Source organism: Pseudonaja textilis, chromosome 1 (assembly GCF_049901715.1).
Source record: "Pseudonaja textilis isolate UNSWEBS1 chromosome 1, rPseTex1.2, whole genome shotgun sequence".
NCBI classification, from domain to species: Eukaryota; Metazoa; Chordata; class Lepidosauria; order Squamata; family Elapidae; genus Pseudonaja; species Pseudonaja textilis.
The window spans coordinates 262690510-262713708 of record NC_141990.1 but is presented as its reverse complement, the minus strand read 5'-3'; the positions used below and the strand labels follow the sequence as shown (position 1 = coordinate 262713708).

The 23199-nt window shown below is 34.4% G+C and overlaps 1 protein-coding gene across 12 annotated transcripts in view; it reads left to right on the top strand.

The window, feature by feature from the left end:
• The window catches only part of PHF21A (PHD finger protein 21A), a 147294-nt gene extending 130026 nt beyond the window's left edge, over positions 1–17268 (top strand). For 8 of the 12 annotated variants that reach the window (XM_026707580.2, XM_087921422.1, XM_026707597.2 and 5 more), the window contains 8 exons: positions 2820–2871; positions 3777–3856; positions 4412–4472; positions 7211–7371; positions 11465–11620; positions 13590–13665; positions 13950–14053; positions 15706–17268. In XM_026707580.2, the coding sequence (XP_026563365.1) occupies positions 2820–2871; positions 3777–3856; positions 4412–4472; positions 7211–7371; positions 11465–11620; positions 13590–13665; positions 13950–14053; positions 15706–15963 (948 nt within the window). In that variant the 3' untranslated portion in view covers positions 15964–17268. Of the gene's footprint in view, positions 1–2819; positions 2872–3776; positions 3857–4411; positions 4473–7136; positions 7160–7210; positions 7372–11464; positions 11621–13589; positions 13666–13949; positions 14054–15705 lie in introns of all 12 variants that reach the window. The other 4 variants (XM_026707614.2, XM_026707605.2, XM_087921426.1 and 1 more) reach the window with 1 other exon arrangement.
• The last annotated feature ends 5931 nt before the right edge of the window (positions 17269–23199 follow it).

Genomic DNA, 23199 nt, shown 5'->3' with positions numbered 1-23199 from the left:
CATGTTTGGGATGTTGATGAGGTGTCTTTTTTCATTTGTTTCACAGTTATATGAAGACCTTTGACATGATCACCAATCCAAACTGCTAGAAACTTCCCCAGAATTTTGAGGAATTCCTCAAATTTCATAAATCTTTTGGAGTGGACTGTTTTAATAGGATATCTATTCTTCCAAGGGAGGGTAGTTGCCAGAAATATGACCTACCTACGATGATTGGATTTTCTAAATGTTACTTAACTCAAAGGGCTGAAAAATCAGTGGTAATGCTAACTGTATGCCCTGGGTTAGTAATGCAAAGTCCCATAGACAGTTCCATAGTCACCATGGAAAGCAGGAAATGGCATCCATCAGTTGTATCTCGGTATCCCTGGGTAAGAGAGTGAGAGAAATTGCCAGGCATACTTCACAACGCAGAGAATTTGTGTAGTGTGGGTAAAACTGGTGCTACTTTGCCCTCAGGGACAGATTCTTACTGAGTTTGACCTAGTAATTATCTTGTCTAGCCTATCTCACAGGATTATCATGGGGAATATTGGAGAAAAGAGAACTGTGTATATTATTTTGAGCTCCTGAAAGGAAGATGGATATTGCATGTGACAAATAAATAAGCAAACATAGACTTGAAGACTTTAAAAGAATACTTTTAAAGGAATACCTTTAAAATAATCTATTAACAATGTGGCTATGTGTGTTCCTGCTTTATCAGGAATTATGTTATTTTGAATGTCTTTTATTAAGGAACTTAATTCCACAAAGATTCAAATTACCATATTCAAACCCAACATTTTAAGAACTATATGCTACTATGGTGTTAATTCCTACACATTTCTGATAGTGACAGTTTTGATTAATTAAAAAAGCATTATCATTTATATTAACTCTAATTTTTGAAATTATTTTATGTTGTTTTATAGATATCATTTTATCCCAGCTTTTCTTAGGATAAATTGGGGAAATGTGTTACTTGTTACTTTATTCCCAAGACGGATGTAAAATATAGTATAATTCGAATAGTAACATATTTTACGGAGAGTGATTTGGGGCAGCTTCAGATGACATGTAAGGAAGCCAGCTCCCTAGAGAGTGAGTTTACTGAGTAAATAAATAGGAGCTTGCCTATTTAAGTTTGACTAAAGATAGGGAAGAGACAGGAGAGACAGAATAAAAGAGAAAAAGCCAGAAAAGATAAAGGCTGGTGATTGATTGCATCTGCTAACTGTCTGTGGAGATTCTCAATCATCCAGGTCATTGCTGTTTCAAAGCTGCTTTTCAAAAGGCAACTGGACTTCTGAAAGCACTTCGGTGCTCCTGCTGACTCTTTTTCTCATAGTCCATTGGTCTACTGATTGCTAATTGGACATGATTGGACATTTCTTGCTGTTGATCTAGTTGTGAGGAAGTTTGTGGGGAAGCCAGCTCCTCAGCAACAGACAGGCAGGAGATTGGTGGGGGAATTCCTGTATAGGAACCAAGGAGGATGCGTGTTGGAACCAAGGAGGTGTGTGTTGTTTGTTCTTTTTTTCATCAGAGGAATAGGAAGGCAGAAAATTACTGTTGTGATCAGTATGAGATGTGCCATATTTGTTTTCTTTTCTGAAGGCAAGAGCTCCAGTGCTACAAATGCAAAAAGATTACCATCCCGGAAGAGAGGTTGAAAGAACTATAGATAAAATTTTCACTTCCCAGCTTATCAGGGGAGATAGGGAGTTCATAAATAGGTCACAGGAAGTGCTTGTGGAAAGACAGCTGAATTAAGAACCCCCCTGGAAAATAGAGAAAGCAAAACGGGAGGATTGGAAAACAATCTGGCTTTTAAAATTTAAAGTTGTAGAATAGATTCCAAAATTTCACCGTTTATTATATTTCTGTATTGAAAGAAATGCAGCTACCATAAATCTGAGGAACTGAAGAAGGGGTTGCTACAGGTTCTGCAAAAGGAAGGATGCCATCCTCTTCCCTGGGATCAGGAAACAAATGGTGGTGGTACTCTGTTAACCAGCCAGTCTGTCAAGAGGAGTGTGATGCTTTTCTGGGCACACATTTGGAATGTGACAAAAAGCTTCCCAATCCATTGATAAATATCCCTTCCCTCTGATCTGTTTGGGAACAAATACATAGCCAAATACAATCTTGAATCACTGCAAGCACTGGATAGGAAAGTAACATTACTTGGGGCTCAGTTTGTGTTCTCTTCCTTCTTTCCTATAAAAGGACATAGCGTAGAAAGAGAATTCTCCAAAGGAACAATTAAGTATACTGATTAGGTACCAACGAGAAAACTTCTGTTTCTTTGATATTAGAATGCATTATTTCAGATTCCTGGCAAAAAGATAGGCTGCATGTTATAAGAACTGGGAGGATAAGTTTGAAAGAGACCTTGGTCAGGAGGACTGGATCCTATAGGGAAGGAGAGGACATAATTGAAAATAGTATGATGCTGGTAAGGAAGTGCAGAGTGTAGTGGTATTAAAAATGAGCATGTAAATACCAGAAGGAATAGATCAAGTTGTATGACCAAGTATTCCAGCTTCATTACACAAATACACAAAGTGTGGGACACAAGTTAGAATAATTAGAATGTTGGAAGACTATGATTTAGTTGAAAGCTGGTAGAATCAAATTCATGATTAGAAAGAAAGATTGAAGAAGATAATTGTCCAGACCTATCTTGAAAAAACAACTCAGCCAAAACCACTGAGTCCCAAATTACTTAAGAGTTGATGCATATTGTTGAATCATTTGTATTAAGAAATGACTGTTAGCTAATTTAATTTTCTGTAATACTGTGTGATTTCAATTTTTTGTTTCTCTTAATTCAGAAACTTGCCTTTATGGTTTCTCTTGGACTTGTTACGCATGATCATCTGGAAGGTAAAAAGATAATCAAGCCTTTTCATTGCTTTTTTTAAAATCAAGACCTGTTAAGTTTCATTTCACATTATTGGGTTTATTTTCAAAGAAATGTTTGGGATTTAGTTTGAGTGTAGACAAAATAAAAGTTTTATACTACCTAGAAAGAACTAGTGCTTAACATATTCTAAGAAAATCTCAAACATGATAAAATGTATTTTCTCATGATTAAAAATAGAAAGTTATTATCTTTTGGCATGCAACATATATTTTTAAAAAACTGATTTAATAACTAAATCTTAATCAGGTTTTAGATATGTTTGATAAAAGGGGTTTCTTTAAGACTTATTAAATATTTTAACAAATAATTTCATTTACTCTTAAATGATAGTGTTTATATACGTATATATATATATATTGATGCATTTTTCTATGAACGTGTTTGCACTTTTTTTAAAAAAGTAATCCTTATAGATTTGTAACCTGTCACAGACTTACAGCATGGAAAAGAGTTGCAATATACATTGAGCAACTAAATAGGTCTTTACATTTCTCTGCAGCTGTTGATTTTGACTTTAATGCTTTTTGTCATCATTAATCTGCAATATTCATGGTAAAAATTCATACACTATAATGAATCTTGCACTAATTATCACTTGAAAATTTCTCTTGATTCATTAGTTGATAAAAAATATAAAATTAGATTTCTGAAGATGTGGGCTGTAATCTTTTAAGTTGAATTGGTGTCATGTACTGATATATTTTCAATCTATTTTTATGTAATACAGCTGTTTCTTTTGGATTATCTTTGTGCAAGGATGATCAGAAATGATAGATTCTGACTCCTGGTTTCTCAGACTCTAAAACAAAATCTTGTGTGCTTGGAAATGCTTTTATTTTCTAACCAAATTATTTCTTTCCTCAAGAAATACAAAGTAAAAGACAAGAAAGAAAACGAAGAACCACAGCAAATCCAGTTTACAGTGGAGCTGTTTTTGAGCCTGAGGTAGCAATCTCTTATTTATACATTAGAAATAGAATCTGATTGAAAAGAGCCTGTTTAGCAAATGACTTCTAGGAATGATGGCTGTCCTTACTGCATCTGCGAGGAGCAGGGTGGTTTTGGGTTGCTCTGCTTGCCAGGACTCAATTGCCCTTCCATGACCCACAGCATTTGCCTAATAGTTCAACTATACCCACCCTCAAAGACACTAGAAAACTATGTAGACAGTCCTGAGTTGCTCTGATATATTTCTAGAAGTTATAGACTAGTTGTTGAATGATGAAGATTTAGCATCAAATCATTGTCTTGTTGCTAGTGGAAAAAGGTCTGTTATGGCCTGTCGGTGATTTCATGAAAGTTCAAGTTCTCTGGAGTAGGTGTTCTAGTTAACAACAATGATGAATGCATTCTTTAAAATACTGAAAGCTTGCTCAAATCTAGAAATGATTTTTAGTAGTGAAGCATGTTTGTTTATGTTACATATGGATATGCATCAGTGATTCTATAGATTTCAATTAACAAAAAGTCTTTATTACTTTGTTCCTATTTTTTACAAAGCGCAAGAAGAGCGCGGTCACATATCTGAACAGCACAATGCATCCTGGGACACGTAAACGAGGTAAATTTCTAATTAAGAGAAGGGATGATATGTGAATCAAATACGTTAAATAATCATATAAACAGAAGAATAGCTTTTCTGCTTTCTGACAAGTCCCGTCATAATCTAGGATTTTGTTTCTCACAGTGGCCACCTACATGCTTCCATAGTAGTCACATAAAAGAATATGGAGACATTCCCCCCTCCTGCTATTCTTTTTCAATTAATATTTGGGGGTATCCTTTACCTTACACAGATGTAGTGTAGAATTTTCAAAATTAATACAGTAGTTGTTTTCACACTACCCAAGTTAGCATCCTTAACTGTATATTTTGATAATGAATTCCATAGATTAATTTTGGACTGTATGAAGAAGTACTTTTTGTCCATTGTAAATTTCCTTAGCTGACCTTTAGGAATTGCAGCAATATTTCCTACAAATCATTGTTTAGTCAAAATACCCAGCATAGGAAAAAGATATAAATACTATAGATATTTGCTAAACCTTGATATATTTAACAGCACAATACTTAACAGCACAAACACAAATACCAATAAGTCGTTTAAAAAAAATAATACAAAACTGAAAAAAATAAAGCTCTCATGCTCTATGAAGGACAGTATTTTTGTTTCCTTGTTAAAATAATTACATACATATGACATAACATGTGCATTAGAACAACTCTAGTCAAAGCCAAGGTTATAATTCTTAATAAAGGCAAAAAGTAGAAATAGCATTGAACCAAAGAAGAAATAAAGGATTTAGCAAAAAATAAGAGGTTAATATAAGGAACCACAGAAAACAAGGTCGAGAGGATTTATGAAAACGGTGAATAATGGAATAATTTGGTGAATAAATTGTCTCATATGGTCATAAAGAAAAATGAAAATTGAGATGAGTGATGATGTAATCATGCTAAACAGAAAGTGGAATCAATTTCTGGTGTCTTAAGTCTAAAAGTTTCCCAGTTTTGAGAAAAAGAAAAAAATACCTTATTTTTCTATGCCAAGCATGATTGTATGCATCTCAGTCATATCACTCTTTAGTTACCTTATTCTGAGCTAAAAATAATTGAAATATTATACTTTTTTCAAAGAAGAAAGGTGCTTGAGCATCTTGATAATTTTAGTTGTCCTTTTCTATACTTTTCCCACTTTTATTATAACCTTTTTCAAATATAATAATTAGAACTATACACAGTATTTCAGGTACAGGGATAATTATAAATTTTTACAATGGCATTTCAGTGTTGGCAGATATTTTTTTTAATACCTTTACTTTATGAGACAAACTACTCCCATTCTGACAGTTAAAACCCCAAACTCTTTTCTTTAAAGACTGATTTCCTGTGTAGGCAGGTTCAATACAGGAGTTAAGAGTGAGCATGAAAGTAGCTACCTCCCAGATATTTGTTATTCTCATTCCCAATTTGAATTTATAAAATTCAAAAGATAATTTGCCCGAAAAAGCTTCTTCAAGCATTTAGATTTTGTTTTGGATATAAAATACTGCTGATGTAATCCAGTGTAATCCAGTGTGATGGGTGCTTTATTAGTTACACAATAGAGCTGAGTGAGCATTATGTAATATCAAATAACATTTGATTCTGTTAATGCTTTTTAATAATTCCTTTGCTACTGAGCTTATTTAAAAATAAAATTGATAACTTGAAATACAAGTTGTAATTTTAAAACAATATTTTGTAATTAAAATGTGTATTGATGAACTTGAGATATTGTGCTTCTAATAGTGTACTTGAATGTACTGAATATATGAAAATAAGTGATTAAAAGGTTTCAAAGTCAATTGCAGGTTCCACTGTGAAATTTTTTTTCTTTTCCAAAATATGTCATTATAAGTAAAGTAGAATTGATATTTTTCCCATTGCTTTTGGCTTTTTGTTCTTGATCATATAAAAGAAACCTTTATATTTGTTTCTACCACTCTACCTGTTTGGTACAGCTTAATTTTAAAAAGTTACCTATGAATGCTTAATTCCATGCTTCCGTCTTTTGTCTGTAATTTTGTTTATCAATCATCAGAAAACTATTATAAAAAAAACTATAGGGTTATATTTTCAATTAGAATAACAGTTCACTTTAGAATAATAATTTACTAGGCAATTTTATGTCATAGTTATTTTATGAATAAAAAAGTGCTCTTTACATTTATGATTGGTCTAGATTCAATGCTGTATAATTTTTAAAAATATTCCTTAATAAACCAAAATATTTTCCAGATCTAATATAAATATCATTGCCTAAATGAAAATGTTATGGATAGCCTCCAAATGGTATCTCAGTATTTCAGATTTCTAAGAAAAAGAGGAAATGAGACTTAGAAAATGTATGAAGTATTACTAGGTACTGTTTTAAGGATTATGAAGATATTTCAGTCAATCTAAGGGGTAATGGATCATGGCAACTTTTGGTAGAAGTCAATTGGGGGCTTGATATGGAAGGAAAGATAGAACACTCAAAACATTAAGACTGAAATGACATACCATTGTTAGGAGTAGCAACTTTTACCTTTCTGAGAAACTGCAGGGTTTTTTCTCATAGTATCCTTTTTGAAATTATTCTTGTAAATGTCTTAAAATTAATGTGAGAATCTTGGCTTCCTTTCACTTGTGACTATTATACTAACTACCTCTCTGTACCTCATCGCTTCCTTTTTCATGCTAGCCAATGAGGAGCAATGTCAAAAGGTATGTAAGATTATTTTCCTCCCCTTTTTGTTTCCTTCTGTTAATATGTAGGTCGTCCACCTAAATACAACACTGTGCTGGGATTTGGGGCTCTCACCCCCACATCCCCTCTGTCCAGTCATCCTGATTCCCCTGAAAATGAAAAGACAGAGACATTTACTTTCCCTGCAACTGTTCAGCCTGTATCCTTACCCAGCCCCAGCTCCATGGACGTAAGTAATTCTTGCTGAATTATACACCATTTGAAGCAAAGCTACTGCGCAGAAGCTCCAGAAGTCATTTTCTTAAGAAATACTTTAAATTGCACCAAAACTCCTCTTCTGGACTCTGCATAGTCTATAACTATTTCCCTCTCCTTGCCACATTTCCTAGAGTGGATGGATTCTATACTGTCCTAGTATCTGTAGGATATTTCCCCTCTGTTCATCTTTTCAGATGCACAGAGAGATTGATGCATTGGTGTGCATGTTTTAGCAGTGGAGTGGCAGGAAAGAAATCAAGGTTCTTTGGTCATATTCAGATCATAAAATCATGATAAGTATTATTCATCAGGAATGGGATGAATTAATTCCTCAGGCTTCACCAAATCATGTAGTTTCAATGGCTGTTGGCAACATCTTGTGCCTTACAGACTCCTGGATAATGGATTCTGCTCTCTTACTTTAGCCTTCAGTGGTACAGAGCGTTCTGTAAAATTGGTCCTTTGTTTGATATAGCTTTGTTGTGTAAAAATTGTTCTAACCCTTCACTGATAGATATAGATAGATAGATAGATAGATAGATAGATAGATAGATAGATAGATAGATAGATAGATAGATAGATATATTAAACATACGAATCCACAACTTCCAGTTCTAAGTTATTATCATTTGTTCTCATGATAATAACTTAGAACTGGAAGTTGTGGATTCGTATGTTTAATCGGATTTCATTACTTTTCTATTACTTTGTTTTTTCCAATTTAAATAAGTTATTTGTTGCTGCAAAATTCCAAATAATGGATATATGCCACTTAAATAAGCATAAGTTACGTTTTATATCATATGTCTTGAGAATATTTCTGTATATCTAACTCAGTAAATAAGCAGCTTGAAATTCTGTAGCATACAAATCTTCATTGCTGTGGCAGCAGCAATAGCCAAGTCAACAACTAAATGACATATTCTCTGCATCATGAGATAGGACAAAAGATAAAGTTAAGATGGAATCCTAAAGAGAATATATTTTTCATGTTGAAAGTCTAAACAAATGTTATTATTGATGGAATCTTCTAAATTGCCAAAAGGCAATACTGAAAATTAATTTGAACAAACAGAAGAAAATCTGATAAAGACTTATATGTATACATACATGATATTTCTTAACATTGTAACAGATTAAGAAAAGATGGCATGCTTACCTGAGATTTTCTGCTTTGAATAAAGCAGTGAATTTTTTGCCATTGTTTTTGGATAATAGTTTGAACTTTTTATAGCGATGCAGTTCCTATTTTATTTCATCATCACCTAGACTGAGTTTGTTATGTATTTACAAAGCAGTTTTGTGTGTTCTGTTTGCATCTTCTGTTAACCACATTTCAGACTGGAGGCATTGTAACTGTCCACTAGAGTCCTAAAAATTTACATTATAAGTGGTGTTGAATCTTCAAGTGATACAATAATGTCTTTATAGTACTAATAATAGCTAATGCAGGTTTTATAGTCATGTGAAAAAATAAGTACACTTTACTGAAGCTTGATTTTTAACACATTTCAACATACAAATATTTGGTCTTCACTTCAATAATATTGATAGAGAATAGGATATAACAAATATCACATACTATTTATATTTTGTAGTCCATTTTGTAATTTAAATATACATAAATGCAAATTTCACATGTGGAAAAAGTAAATATAACTCACTTTTATCATTACTTCAAATAAAATTAAATTCTGGCACACCAGAACTGCAGTGAGTCACTTAACAAATGTGGCAAGAAAAGTTGTAAAATGGGACAAAACTCGCATAACAACTGTTGTGCTTAGCAATGGAAATTTTGGGCTCAATTGTGCTCAATCGGCTAAAATTGGGATTGGAGGAGATCAGGAATGGGCCTGAGAGGTTTTTTTAAACTTTGAAACTCTCACCCTGAATATTTCTTCCTTAAATTGAGCCCTAGGAAGTCATCACTCATTTGATATATTGTACTTGTGGAACCATCAAGGATAATTCATATGTCAAGATAGCATACTCATGCTGGAAATTAATGATGTTACCTCCAGAGTATGAAGCATTGATTTTCATGCAGTTAGAAAGTTTAAGCATTAGCCAGTACTTGGGAGTAATACCATCTCCCAAATGGTTGATATTCTGTCATTATTTAATACATTACTCATAATAAAGGTAGCTTACCGTTGTTTTAAGGCTAACGTGAAATAACTTAGATAATTCAGAACCAGTTTGCAAGTGTAGATCATCTTATTTACCTCTCTTCAAGTTCCTACGGAATATCAGATTTTAGAGAGAATAGGCTACTTTTACAGATCTTACTATTTACTTCTAAATTTGAAGAGTTTTAGAAAGTGGGATTCAGTTGTAACAACTTTTCAGAATTGCCTTCAGCTCATCAAAAAGAATATTATAGTAATATCTTTTCTTCTTCTGATCTTGTTACTTTGACTTCTTTCAATCTTTATCTTTATTGTACTTTATTAGTACAATATGCTAAAATGAAAATGTCTGTGATGTAAAGGTCAATTAACACAAAATCAGTAACTCTAACAGCTTCACATTTTTCAGCTGAGATGTATTTATCATAGAAGTCTCAGATCAATTAAACTAGAAACAGATAGATCTGTCCTTTGACTGAATTCATAAACACACCTTCAGGCAAATGAGTTTAGGGGTAGAATAGATTCCCTTTCCCTTTGCAGTCTTATGAAAACCCTTCTGCTTCAAAAGTTGGAGGATATGTACAGGACTGCCAAAAAGAGAAAAAGGAAGTCCCATACTTTAAGTAGAAACTGAAAACATTTGATTTTCAGAATATTGATGTAAGTGAAGCCAGAGCACTTAATATATTCTGTTATTAGATTATTAGATTGTCTACAATTCTCACAGGAAAGGCTGGGGTAAAAATTAGAATTAAATTATGCTTACCCTCATAAGTTAAGTCAATATTGCAGTCCACTATGTTTTTGCCATTGTTCTGTAGCCAGTTATATATAGTTGTATTTCAGATAATTCAAATTCAAATAATTCAGATCTTATCATCTTATTTCAGATCACATCCATCCAGTTTAACATACTACTTAGCGGAAATATTGTCATTTTGTTCCCCTCCATCAAAAATCTTACCTGTGTGACTATATAAAATGGCTTCTCTACATCAGAGGCCCCCAATCCCTGGTCCATAGACTGCCATTGGTCCGTGGCATGCCAAAAAATGGGCCATGCAAACATGCGAAGCCCCATCCATGGGATTCAGGCAGCACACAAAACCATACCCCCCTCTAGTCCACAGAAAAACCTTTCTCCACAGATCCTGGTGCCCAAAAGATTGATGGCAACTGCTCTAAATGAGTTACACTGACATCACCATGTACTCTTTGTACCACTTTGCTGCAGTATATTTTTAAGTCAGAAGCCAACATTGTAATGTGCTATTTTAATGAATTAAAATAAATACAACAGTGGGAAACACCAACAGATATATAGTTGTTCTTTCAACAATGCCAAACACTCTCAGACCAAATAAAAACAACTCTCTATAGTAACCAGCAAGCAGAAACACTCAAACTGTACTTTGGGCATGTGATGTGAACAGATGATGGTGGGTCAGAAATAATGGAAGAACAGAGGAGGGTTGAAGAAGGAGAAGGCAACTAACATATTGGATGAATGCAAATGTATTCTTCTAGTATGCAAATTACATATTCCCTCATTCTTTAAAAAAGAAATATTTTTGTAGTAGTATTAATAGTATCATCCGGGTACTAATATTACATTGATGTACTGCTACTACAATACTTTAAAATTGTAGTTGATGGAATTTCACCCTGACGCTAAATTTATTTACTTAGCAACAAAAGAAATAATGTTCTTGCTTTACAAGTCTACTAGAAAATGTGGTGTATCTTAAGTGATGTAACAGATTTTCTTAATAATTTTTATGGTGAAAATGGAACAAATTATACTTTGGGTAGTTTTCTGTCTTATATAGGATTCTCTCATGCATAAACTTTATTTTCATTTAATGTATTTAATGTAGATTGAAAATATTTTTTAAAAAAACCTTTCTCCCTGTTTTCCTTTTTTTATAGGGTGATATCCATGAAGATTTTTGCAGTGTATGCAGGAAAAGTGGCCAGCTACTTATGTGTGATACATGTTCACGTGTATATCACTTGGACTGTCTAGACCCACCTCTGAAAACAATTCCTAAGGGCATGTGGATTTGCCCCAAATGTCAAGACCAGGTATTGTTCTTTCACACAAAAGAGTAGGCACCAAAGAAGGTTGTCTGTAGCAGATAAAAACAAGTTTTCATTTGATTTACGTAGAGTAAGAGGAACTGGCCTATAATACATAGCTTATCTACAAATCAGTAGGCATTGCTAAATTGAATGAATTTTGCCTCTGTTTTCTACATTATAGGGTATTTTTCTGCCATTGTTATGTCATAACATAAGTACTGTGGTTAGTTCTCAAAGGCAAAGTCAGAAACATTGATCAAATCTGTTTTTTTTACCTATAAATTATCTTTTGCATCATTGTCCAAAAGTGTTTCTCCCCTGCCCACCCAAATTAATATTTTCATTTTTATGTCATAAAATCCATTATTTTCAAGCCAGTAGGAAAACTATATAATCAAACATACCAATAATCTAACAACAAAGATCATTTATGGGAGATGCACATACCAAAATGTCCAATACTTCCCCAAACATTTCTCGATTTTGTTTTGTTTTTCCCGTCTTTCATATGGTATTTGGCTTTGCAGAGAAATAGTTGCAAGCAAATATAAATCCTATTATGGGATAAAGAAGATTAATAAAGAGTGATTGTGATATCCAGATGTGTCTAAACTCCCTTCTCTATTTGCTACTTCAGTTTAAGAAATGCATCGCAATTCATTTATAAATTTTAATAGTGTCTGTGTGCACTAAACATCCAGGCAATATACGCAGGTTAAAATATGTACACAATAGCATAAAACTCAGTAAACATAACAAATAATAGTAGATTTTAAAAATACAAGCAACTATTAAATGAAAAAAATATGTTGTGAGGTAATTCCTTGCTTTATGGCTAGGGAGATGGTTTTCCAAAAGCTGGTATCACAGCAATGAAAGCCACCCTTCCCTGAATGACTGCCAAATTATTTTCCACAGGATGTGATGAGGACAGGGGTCAGATGTAGTGCCCTGACAAAAGGCATTTTTATATATTGTAATGCTACTTACTTTCTGAAAATCCAGTGCATTTGGTATTTGAGCTACTTAAAACGGCAGTTTGTGAGTCAGAAAGTCAGTGTCCTCTTTACTGAAAATGTAAGATCAGATATGTTGCCTTTTCATTCCAGTTTGGTTGTTATATAATTCACAGCAGGAAAGATTTCTAGATTCACTGGAAATTGCTGAGGCTGTGATTTAGCTGGCCTCTTTTGTGGGAGGTAAAATACAAAAGAGTGTTTTATTTAAGGCCTTTTCCAGAAGCCTGTGGAGGAGTTTTTTTGCATGTGGTAAATGAAATGATTACTAGCTTGGGGAGAATGTTGATGTCTTTTTCCACCTAAATGCTTTATTAAGAAATTTAACCAATACTCCCAGTTGCATTTATTTACTTGTTTTTTGGGGAAAAACTATCTTCCTTGGCAGAGCAGTTGTTGAGTCATACAAAGCATGCTTTTCACTATCACGCTTAGGGGTTAATGTTTACTAACACAATTCCTGCCCACCTGTTACTGTTTTGTTACTTTCGGACTGTTTTATAATTCAAAGTATTTAAAATATGTGTCTTTATTTAGGGGCAGTGGCAATAATCTAAGCTTCTTTAACAACTTCATAGCAGCAAGACTATATCTTCTATCCCTTTATTTTCTTCAAAACACAATAATAGATCATTTTAGTACATTTATTTAGTTTGTGAATTGTGCATTCTTTCGCAGAATTTACATCCACTATGCAACCAGATGCTTTTAGTGCTTACAGGTACCCTTGCTCATTTCTTTTCTTTAGTGAACCCTCAACTTCCGGCCATCCCAATCCAACTACTTGTCTTGGGCCTAGAAATAAATCCTATAAGAAATTAAAGTTGTTTAATTTTATACAACAATTCTAAGAAGACAACTATGAATGTACATATTGAAAATGGTTTGAGGTGCTATATTAAATCTTCCCTAGAAGTAGACTATGACGGCCAAATGTCCACCCTCCTTTCTTGCAGATGCTTAAGAAAGAAGAAGCAATTCCATGGCCAGGGACTTTAGCAATTGTTCATTCATATATTGCATACAAAACAGGTAAGTTAAGTAATCCTTGGTTTGATTTTTTTTTTTTGAAAAATGACCAGAATGTTTGTTCTATTCAGTTATTAAATAAAAATAATCAAATCAATAACCAAATGCTTGATAACCCTAGTAATCAAATTAGCAGGACAATTTGGGATTATCTTTTTAGTGAATCGGTCTGCAATATCAGGAATAATGCAGCATCACACTCACCACCATTTAATGCTTGTAGTCCAGTGTAAAAAACGATAAGAGTGCACATTTATATAGTACAAATAATAATCTCTCTTCCGCAGCAAAAGAAGAAGAAAAACAGAAATTACTAAAATGGAGTTCAGATTTAAAGCAGGAAAGAGAACAATTAGAACAGAAAGTCAAACAACTCAGCAATTCTATAACAGTAAGTATTAACCGTTGCCAGGTGGTCATTTATTTGTACTACCTTTCTTTTCACTAAGAACCATGAAAAGAGGGTTTATTCATTTTTATCCCATATCAATCTAGAGATGAAGAGTCCTTGATGCTCTCTGAGCAATAACCCAAACAAGGAACTGCCAAACAAGCTAACACTAAACAGCCCAACCAAAACCTCACCAAGACCACTCCTACCAATACTGACAGGACAAGTCACTAGAATAATAAATGACAGCAAACCCCCACTCCCTACTAGCATGGATGATGTTACCTAGTTCGGGTAATGAAATGTCTGCAAGAACACAAAACTTAGAGAACACCAAGGATCCCTCATTTCAAACCTGATCACATTTTGGGTGTTCGGTAACTCACATCTTTTAATTTGTTATTTTCTTTCAAACTCAGCCAAATTTATACATTTCAACAAACACGTTCATTATTTGTATACAATTCAGTTTCAAATTCTGTTTTACGTTTTTCAGTTTCAGTTTTTATCTATATTAAATCTCTTAATTGTGCAAGTGAAAACCATTGTATACTAAATGAAAGGGAAAATTCATGTAAGCTGCTTTCAGTTCCTGGAGAAGAGGCAAGATATGTATTTAGCTAACAAGAAGTTCATAGGCTCAAAGAAAATCATAGTCTGTATTATTTTAAAATATCTTGAAGTCCATTTCAAGAAAACACATTGGTTTCACATACAAGAACCTTGATTAGACTCTGGTTAAATTAATGGATTAGTTATGTACCATCAAGTCATTGTTGACTCCTAGCATTCACATAGATTTTCTTCATGACAGGCTGTACCTGATTTTTCAAGTCTTCCAATGGTCTGAAGCTAAAATGTTTAAATTCTGTGAGATGCCCAGGGTTCTGGTACAGGGGATAGGCAATTACAATGAGTTTGATGATAGATGATAGATAGATAGATAGATAGATAGATAGATAGATAGATAGATAGATAGATAGACAGACAGATAGATAGAATCTGTTTGCAGTTGCTAGCAGCCCAAGTCTTCAGTTTTGTTATTTCCCTTTCCATGAAACTTGTGAGAAATAAATCAGTTTATGTTCTAAATCAGAGATATACTACAAAATATGTTTGTACTAGCCACCCAAATTTAGATTGTACCTCTTCTTCCCTCCAAAACAGATAGCTGTTCATCTAATGATTAGACATAATATAGAAATATGAATCATATACTACCTTTGCAGCTTTTGTATAGAAATTTATTTTCTTGCAGAGATTGTTCCTGTGGGATCAAGGTGTGTATATGGTAAATCAGAAATATGCCATCGATAGATAGAAAGAAATTTCAGCCATTCAAAGGGAAGAATTCAGTGTTCATCTTGCTTTTTAAAATTGAGATTCCAGGATTGATTATTTCACATTACTAAATATGGTATTTTTTCTATTGATATCTATAGTGCTGCATAAACATAGCTTTAAATCAAATGTACACAGAGCCACATACAAACAAAAATGTTTTTTTTAAAGATCTTTCTGTAATGTAAGTCCGTTTGAGCTAAATGCAGTTAGTTCTGCATACCACTTCCACATTTGGCTTTCTTTTTTTGTACTAGTGCAGGCTTTTTCATCAGTGTACTCACTAAGATTTATGTTCTGATTCACTTCAGAAATGTATGGAAATGAAGAACACAATCCTGGCAAAACAGAAGGAAATGCACAGTTCACTGGAGAAGGTAAAACAGTTAATTCACCTCATCCAAGGCATCAACCTTTCCAAATCCATAAACTCTGAAGGCAGTTCAGCAGCCATCTCCAATGGCATGGACTCCGCCAGTAATGTGACAGCTGCCACCTCCTCCACCCCAGCATCTTCCCCCTCCCAGAGCTGCATGGTGAACTGTAAGAAGGGCAATGAGACTAAATAACAGAGCACAATAAGAAGGAGCCAGAGGAGATGGCAGCAAAGCAGAAGAACATAAGAGACCCTCTAGAAAAGGAAATGGATTTCTTCTGGAAAGTACAAGAAACTCTTTAGTTCCAGAAAGAGTGCGAAGATGCTCGTGCCGGGCGGCACTAAGTTTGCCAATTGATCCTTCTTATTCTGTGTGTACGTGCAAAGTTTGGACCATGTTACATGAATAGTGCCAGCTGGAGGTTCTTAGCCAGCACCATGCCAAGTTAAATAAGATATTTACTCTCTATATTTTACACCAGAGTGTGCCTGCAGCAGCCTCCACAGCCACTATAGGTTTGTTTTTTTATTTTTATTTGGGGGCAGGGAGCAGGGAGGAGCAGGTTTCAGACCTTATCTATAGACCAGTTTTTGTTTAGCTAGGGGAACTTCAAATCCAAAGAGCCTGTGAGCTTTTCCTGTTTCTAAATTGTCCATATTACTAAACCAAAAATGCAAAAATAAGAATTAACAAATCCTAGTATCCTAAAAGGGGATGGGGAAGGGGAGAAAAACTTATCCAGTAAGCAGTATTTACAACTGTTTTTACAGAAAACACAACAAAGGATTTTTCAGGAAGTATCCAAAAGGCTGAAGATTACAAGACTGGCAACTTTGGGTTGTCCCCCCACCCCCCACCCCCTTCTTTCTCTCTCTTAATGTATTCAGAAAATATATTCAAATGCAAATGAAATGCATTGTTGATTTAGTTGCTACGTTAAGAAGGAAGCTTTTACTGAGGTAGCTTGGAAGGAGACTAACATGATCAGCCTGCATTTTTGTAAAGCAGGCCATGAGTGAAAAGAATTTTTTTTCTCTTTTTGGTACATTTGTCCAGCAAAAGCAGTATCCCAAACAGCACAGCACATGTCCCTAATGTATTGCCCAAATAGGTAAAATGCCTGTTTCCTTTGTTCCTTTCTCTTTTGGTTACAAATATAAGGAATAGAAAAACTCTTTTTTTCAGGCTGACAGTCCAATAAAAAGGTAGATGGGACCTTGCATGGTATAGATTAGAAGTAATAGTGTCAGTGAGATACAGTGAGTCTTTGTGAGTCCGTGTGTCATCGTTTTGGGCACTGTTTTTTATGCAAGGGCAAATCTTTGTATCTGGGGAAAAATAACTTTTTTTAAATTAAAAAAAGAAAAAAGATATTGAGGTCTTCCTAGTGTTACTTAAAATAAGATCAAGGTAAGAAACATTGTAAAAAATTACAAAAGTGCTATTTGTTTCCTAAACAAGTGATTTCTATTAAAAAGGTGTCAGAACTGGAGTAAATTCTGTGTACTTAGATTTTTTTTTTTAAACAAACAGATTTTATTTCTGGTATTGCCATAATGCTGTGGTTTCAGTTTGAAAATGCCTTGGAGTGGATATCTTGATGTTGTCATGCCATTGAAACAGCCTTCACGATTAAACTGAATCTGAGCTGAAACCATTTTTTTACACTAAGGGGATCTCTTCTCTGTAAAAGCACAGAGAATAGCATTGACAGCATTAATCATTTTTATTCTATTGCAATATAGCACCTAAGCTGATGGATAACACTTCTTATCTTACTTTTTAAGATAATTGTCAAACTAATCCTGCAATGATCGAAAGGCTGATGCTGGACATCAAATCTGTAAGCCTGAAATAGCCAGTTTTGTATATATCAGTGCAATCACCCAACGTGTTTTTTGTGGCAAAACTCATGTCACTAAATCATGACAATGTTGGCCCAAACGTTATCTGGATACATGTTAGCAGAACTCTTTATTTCTGCTAATCATTAATGATACAGGTGCGCTTATTCTACATTAAAGATCTATGCATCATTATGCACTTTATTTGTATACTCATTTCAAGTTTGCTAGTTATTGTGGCTGTTCTGTTTTTTTTGTGGCTTCCATTCTTATCCCTGAGGTTTCAGTCATTTTTAGTTAGGCTTCTTGCTTTTAGGGCCTAGCAACTGATGGTTCATTCTCAAGTTAATTAGTAAAAAATAAGAAAAAAAAATCCCGTCAAACAGAACTTGCTTTACATTTGAAAATGTCAGGGTTAAATGTCAACTCTTGATATTTTGTAGTGAAGCTAGCATATTTCCAAAGATTATATGTCATTAATGGGTATAAATGAAAGACAGACACTCAGTCAGATTGACAGTTGCTCTGAGTATACAGTATCATCACAAGAATACACAGAGCAAATATTGTAAATTTTGTGTTTTAGTAAGCCAACCATTTAATAAACCCATTTCCTATTGTTGCCTGCCTGGGATGTTTTAGCAAGCGAGATTACACGTGTGATGAGTTGAATTTGACTTTACAGGTTGCAAGTTTTTAGCCCTGTGTTAAAGACACCTTTTAGAGAAAAAGGAATGAGTGAAATTGCCCAGTTTTCTCTGCTGATAGTAGCAAACAAGATCTTAAATATTAGTTACTTTATTCCCATTTGCTGGGTCCCTGAGTTCACTTTGAATTGGTTGGAGTTTGGTATCCATGGTCACCTTCTGTCCTTCAGAGGGAAGTGGAATAAAGGCAGAACTACTCTTCCTGCTAAATGTGACAAAGGCTGAAACAGGGATCCCCCCACGGCAAGTTATTCTCTTCCTTTAGATGCTGTAAATCGTGAATAACAAAATTTTGAGTCAGTGCCTCAGAAAGGTAGGGCAACTTCTTTATAAAGAAGTATAAAAAAGTGTTGGGTTCCAGTTTCATAATTATATGAAGGATATGATTGCTTGAGGCAAATCTCCCATGTACTAAAAATCTGTTTTGGATTTATTCTGATAAAATGAATAAATCTTTTGTCTTCTGACTAGTAGGATTGTCACCCAGCACTATTGGATATCATAAATAAGGCTGTTGTCAGTTTATCGTTCTTCAATTTTATACATGCATACTTTTCTTTGCATCTCCTGCCCTGGCATTGTAACCAGTTAAGATGAAGGGAAAGAGAGGAAAGCAATCATTAGCAGGCTATTCTGAATTCTCAGTGTCCAGAAACAAAACATTGTTCATAGATTTGACTTTTGAAAAATACAGCACAAATTATAAAATAAAGTTTGGATTTTATAGAAGGATTCTTTCATATTTCCAGAATGGATAAATATTTGTTTTATTGAACAAAAAATGTGCAATGATGTAATGGATGTTAGATTTTTTTCAATGCAAGGGGTTGGTCTCAAAATAAAAGGGAACCACAGAAAAGACGTTTCTTGTGAGATAAGATTGCCATTATACATTATTTTATTAGCTAGAATTTATTAGCTAGAAGTTCCGTGTTTCTAATAACACTTCATGTCAGCACTGTGTCAGAGAAATATTCAGAAACATCATTAGAATTAGGACAAACCATGCTTATGGTTGCTACTGGCTTACAATTAATCTTGGTTTTCTCCTCCTCCTCCTCCTCTGCTCAGTGCCACATTGGCTGTTTATATCTTGTCAGCTGTATCGGTATATCACAATACATTCTCTTATAAATGTGTGGTGCTGTATATCATGGAATTCGCTGTGAATGTGTGAGGAAGTAATTTGGAGTTTAAAATATTTTGATTTATATTGTAAAAAAATGAAAGAATTGATTAGATGGGCTGGTCCTTTGTGGGACTTGATGCACTTAATCTACTGGAAAATTGTATCAAATAATTGTGCAAACACAGATTTGTGATGCAGCTGTAGGGCAGCAACGAGCTTCCCCTTGGCTTAACATTGTGACTCCCCCTTATTTTAAGATTTTGATCCTATTTAATCCATTGATTTCCTTTAAACTGTGAACACATAGCAAAGCCTTCTTGCAGTCATTCTACAATCCTTTCCATTTTTTAACGTTCCTACTTAAGAGAGGTGTTCTTGATCAATTCAGAATTGCAATATATAGATAACATATGACCCCTGCTACAAATCCTAGGATTACAAATTATGTTCCTCATTATAATTGATTATTTCCTGTCCCCCCCCAAAAAAAAAAGCTCAACTCTGACAATGAGTGAAAGCAAGAAGGTTCTACTGGTAGATTTGGTTCAGAAAAAAACACATATGCCTCATAAAAAGGGACTTGATTCCCTCCTTCATCTCCAACTGATTTAGGTAGTGTTGTGTAAAACGTGAAGTTATGTTAAATTCCTGGGCTCTACCAATGTGATATAGTGGAACAAAAAAGCAGGGTTCTTTCCCAATGTGTCTTCCCATTAACAGGTGATCATGAAACCATAAGGTTCTGTAATGTTCTTCAAATATTGATAAACGTATTGCATATCTAAGAATGGATAATAACTGGCTGTTGTCTTATGTACATGCCATGCCATTTTTAGAGTAGCTCTACACAGCTCTCTCATTTTTAAAAATCATGACTGAAATAAGTATATTTTTAGCATTAAATATCTCCCTGTCTCCCAACACTTATTCTACCTCAGTTTATCTAAGGTCTCCTTTGTAAAGTACAAGACCTTTAAAATGAACGTTTGGGGTTACACATCACACTTAGCCCTAACGTGACTTTGACATTCTGTATATAAATCAGACATTATGATTTACTCAGCAAGATTTTGTTTATCCTGAAGTATGAACCTTACCAAGGAGTTAATTCTAGTCCACATAGATAACCATCTTCTGGTAAATAACCATCTTCAAATATTTGCCAAACTTTCTTTAAACACTTGGGAGGAAGCAATGATAAGCATGTCAGCTCTGTCTGTCTTCTGTAATCCTTTTCACCATTCTTCATGTGTAAAAGACTGCTGAGATGCTCCTCTTACCCACAAAGGCTTTCCATGCAATTTAGAACCCTGATTTAAAATCACAAAGGAGCCTTTCTTTGCAAATTTTCCTCTACCTATTGAAGGTGATAAAGGCAATGATTGGTGTGTTACATCTGCTGTCAATATTCTTTAGATATAGAAAGACTACTCTTTGGAAATGGTTGATGAGTTCTTAACTTTATTTCCCTTTGCCAATATCTCAGTGATTTTTGTACTTTGTAGCTGTGTACTTATATATCAGCCTTGATGTCAGAAACATGGCAGCTGGATCACTGTGAAGAGTCTTGTTGTCAGAATCTTCTACTAAAGTAAGGAGTACACCAAACTTTTCTGTTAACTATTCTGCTTTTGTTATGGCATAAAGGTAGGTCTTGGGGAACAAGACACCCGCTTCATGATGACATCCCTTAAAACACCAAGGAAAAATCCCATTAATGCTAATTTGTATTGCAAATATAAGGCCAAGAGGAATTAAGCCAGGACTGAAATTTCAGTATTTAAGTAGGAAACTCTTGTTTTAGTTTTTTTTTTTTAAAAAGGAATTAATAAATGCTAGTCTATTTAGGCTTCCTTGTCAAGTACCTAGGATGTATTTAATGTTACATTAATTTGTATCTTATTTTGTAATTCGCTCAGTTATGCAGTTAACACAGATATTCCTACTGACTTCCCTATGAATCATCTGTGTATCTTTATTTTAAGACCTGATTCAATTGTTTATAGCAAAACTTTCTGATAATTGGAAGAGGACTCCTTGCAATAACTAGTGTGTGATAAAAAGTGGCTGACCTCACGGAAAACTACATTTTTGCTTTTCCAGCAGTAAGTCTCCAGCCCAGTATATCCATCTTTGGAATCACATGCAGGAACATGTAGCCTCATGGAGCCAGCAATTGGCTGCTCCATACCATACTGTCCATTCCTTTTGCAATGTACATTCCAACTAAATTCAACTCCACTTGTACTGCAGCCCAGTCCTTAACATCATTTGTAAGACTAAGTAAATTTGGTGCAACCTGTTTCACAGATAGTCGCCCTGTGAATGGTATACAGATACATGACCTTACCTAAGGATTTTGTTTTTGCTTTTTGGGTGGGTGGGTGGGTGGGAATTAAGATTAAAAAAAGAAATAGCCTGGTGCTCCTAGTAATTTTTCAGTCTCTTTGCTGCCTTCTTTCTGTAGCCTTCCACTCCCCTTGTGGGTTTGGTAACGTGTCTAGATTTCAGTCTATTAAACCGGGAAGGAAAAGAGGGTGCAGAATAAATGATCAATTTGTATTTATTTAACATTTTACTAAATAAAACAGTAAAATCTATTGTCTCAAGTTTTGTCTGTCATGGGAAGAGGGGAGTCTATACCCCTGCTAACAGTCATGAATTAAGAGAAACAGCTTTTGTCAAAATGAACATGATTTTTTTTAATGGGCGCTTCCATTGAGCCTGAAAAAAGATGCAGCTATTTAAGAAGTTCATGACAGTTAATGTGATTCTTAAAGCAGTGGCACCTTAATTTTAAACTTGCAATGGAAACCAAAACAAAGTTGCTTTTATGAATGGCAAAGAGGTTTTTGCCTATGGTTAGGTTCAAAATATTTCTTTCAAATCATATTCAAACTGCACAGGTCCAGTTTTTATACTTTCATGATAGATCATCAATTGAGTTTTAGGAGCTAGGTTAATAGAAGGATATTTGTCTTGAAAGTTGGAGAAGTTTGCACAGATTTTAAGCCTGTTCTTATAGATAAGAACAGAGGTAAAAGTAGATATAGATGTGTTTATCTTTCCAACTAATTGGAGAATTCCCCCCAAGTTATATTTTCTTGTTCATAAATCTTACCTAAGATTTTTGCCTGCTATGCTAATTTTCATAACCACTCAGATATGTTTTCCTTTCTAAGCTGTTATAAAAAAGTCCTTCAGCAAAAGAATGAGTGAAGAACAACTTAAAGGACACCATAAACAAAAGTTTTTTTTTCTGCATCTCTGTCTCCTTGTCAAAACAGTGTTGCATTTGGAAGTGGATGTTTTGTTTTTGCTTTATCCCAATTAAACAGCAACCTAAAATGGCTTTTAGAAAAAAAAAAATCAATATACCAAAGCCAAAAATTTGGTGGCTCAGCTCCCCATATTTTCTATACACATGGCACATTAAATGTACCTGCTGGTTTGAAAAGATTGAGCAATGGTCTGATATCAACCAGGCTGTTATTCTTATCCATAGTTTGAAGCTTGAAGTGACATTCTGGGAATAGCATCATCTTGGAGACAGACTTTTCCATGCCTTCCTAACCTGTGGTTTTATCCTTCCAGCTGCTCTCACTAGTTCAAGAACAGGCAGTTTATGATGCCACAGATGGTGATAAACCTCTGTTTACCATCAGCCCTGGCCAACAATGTAATGGGGCAAATGATCGCCAATTTCCCAATTATAATTTAGTACTTCATGTTTTTGACTTCCATTCTG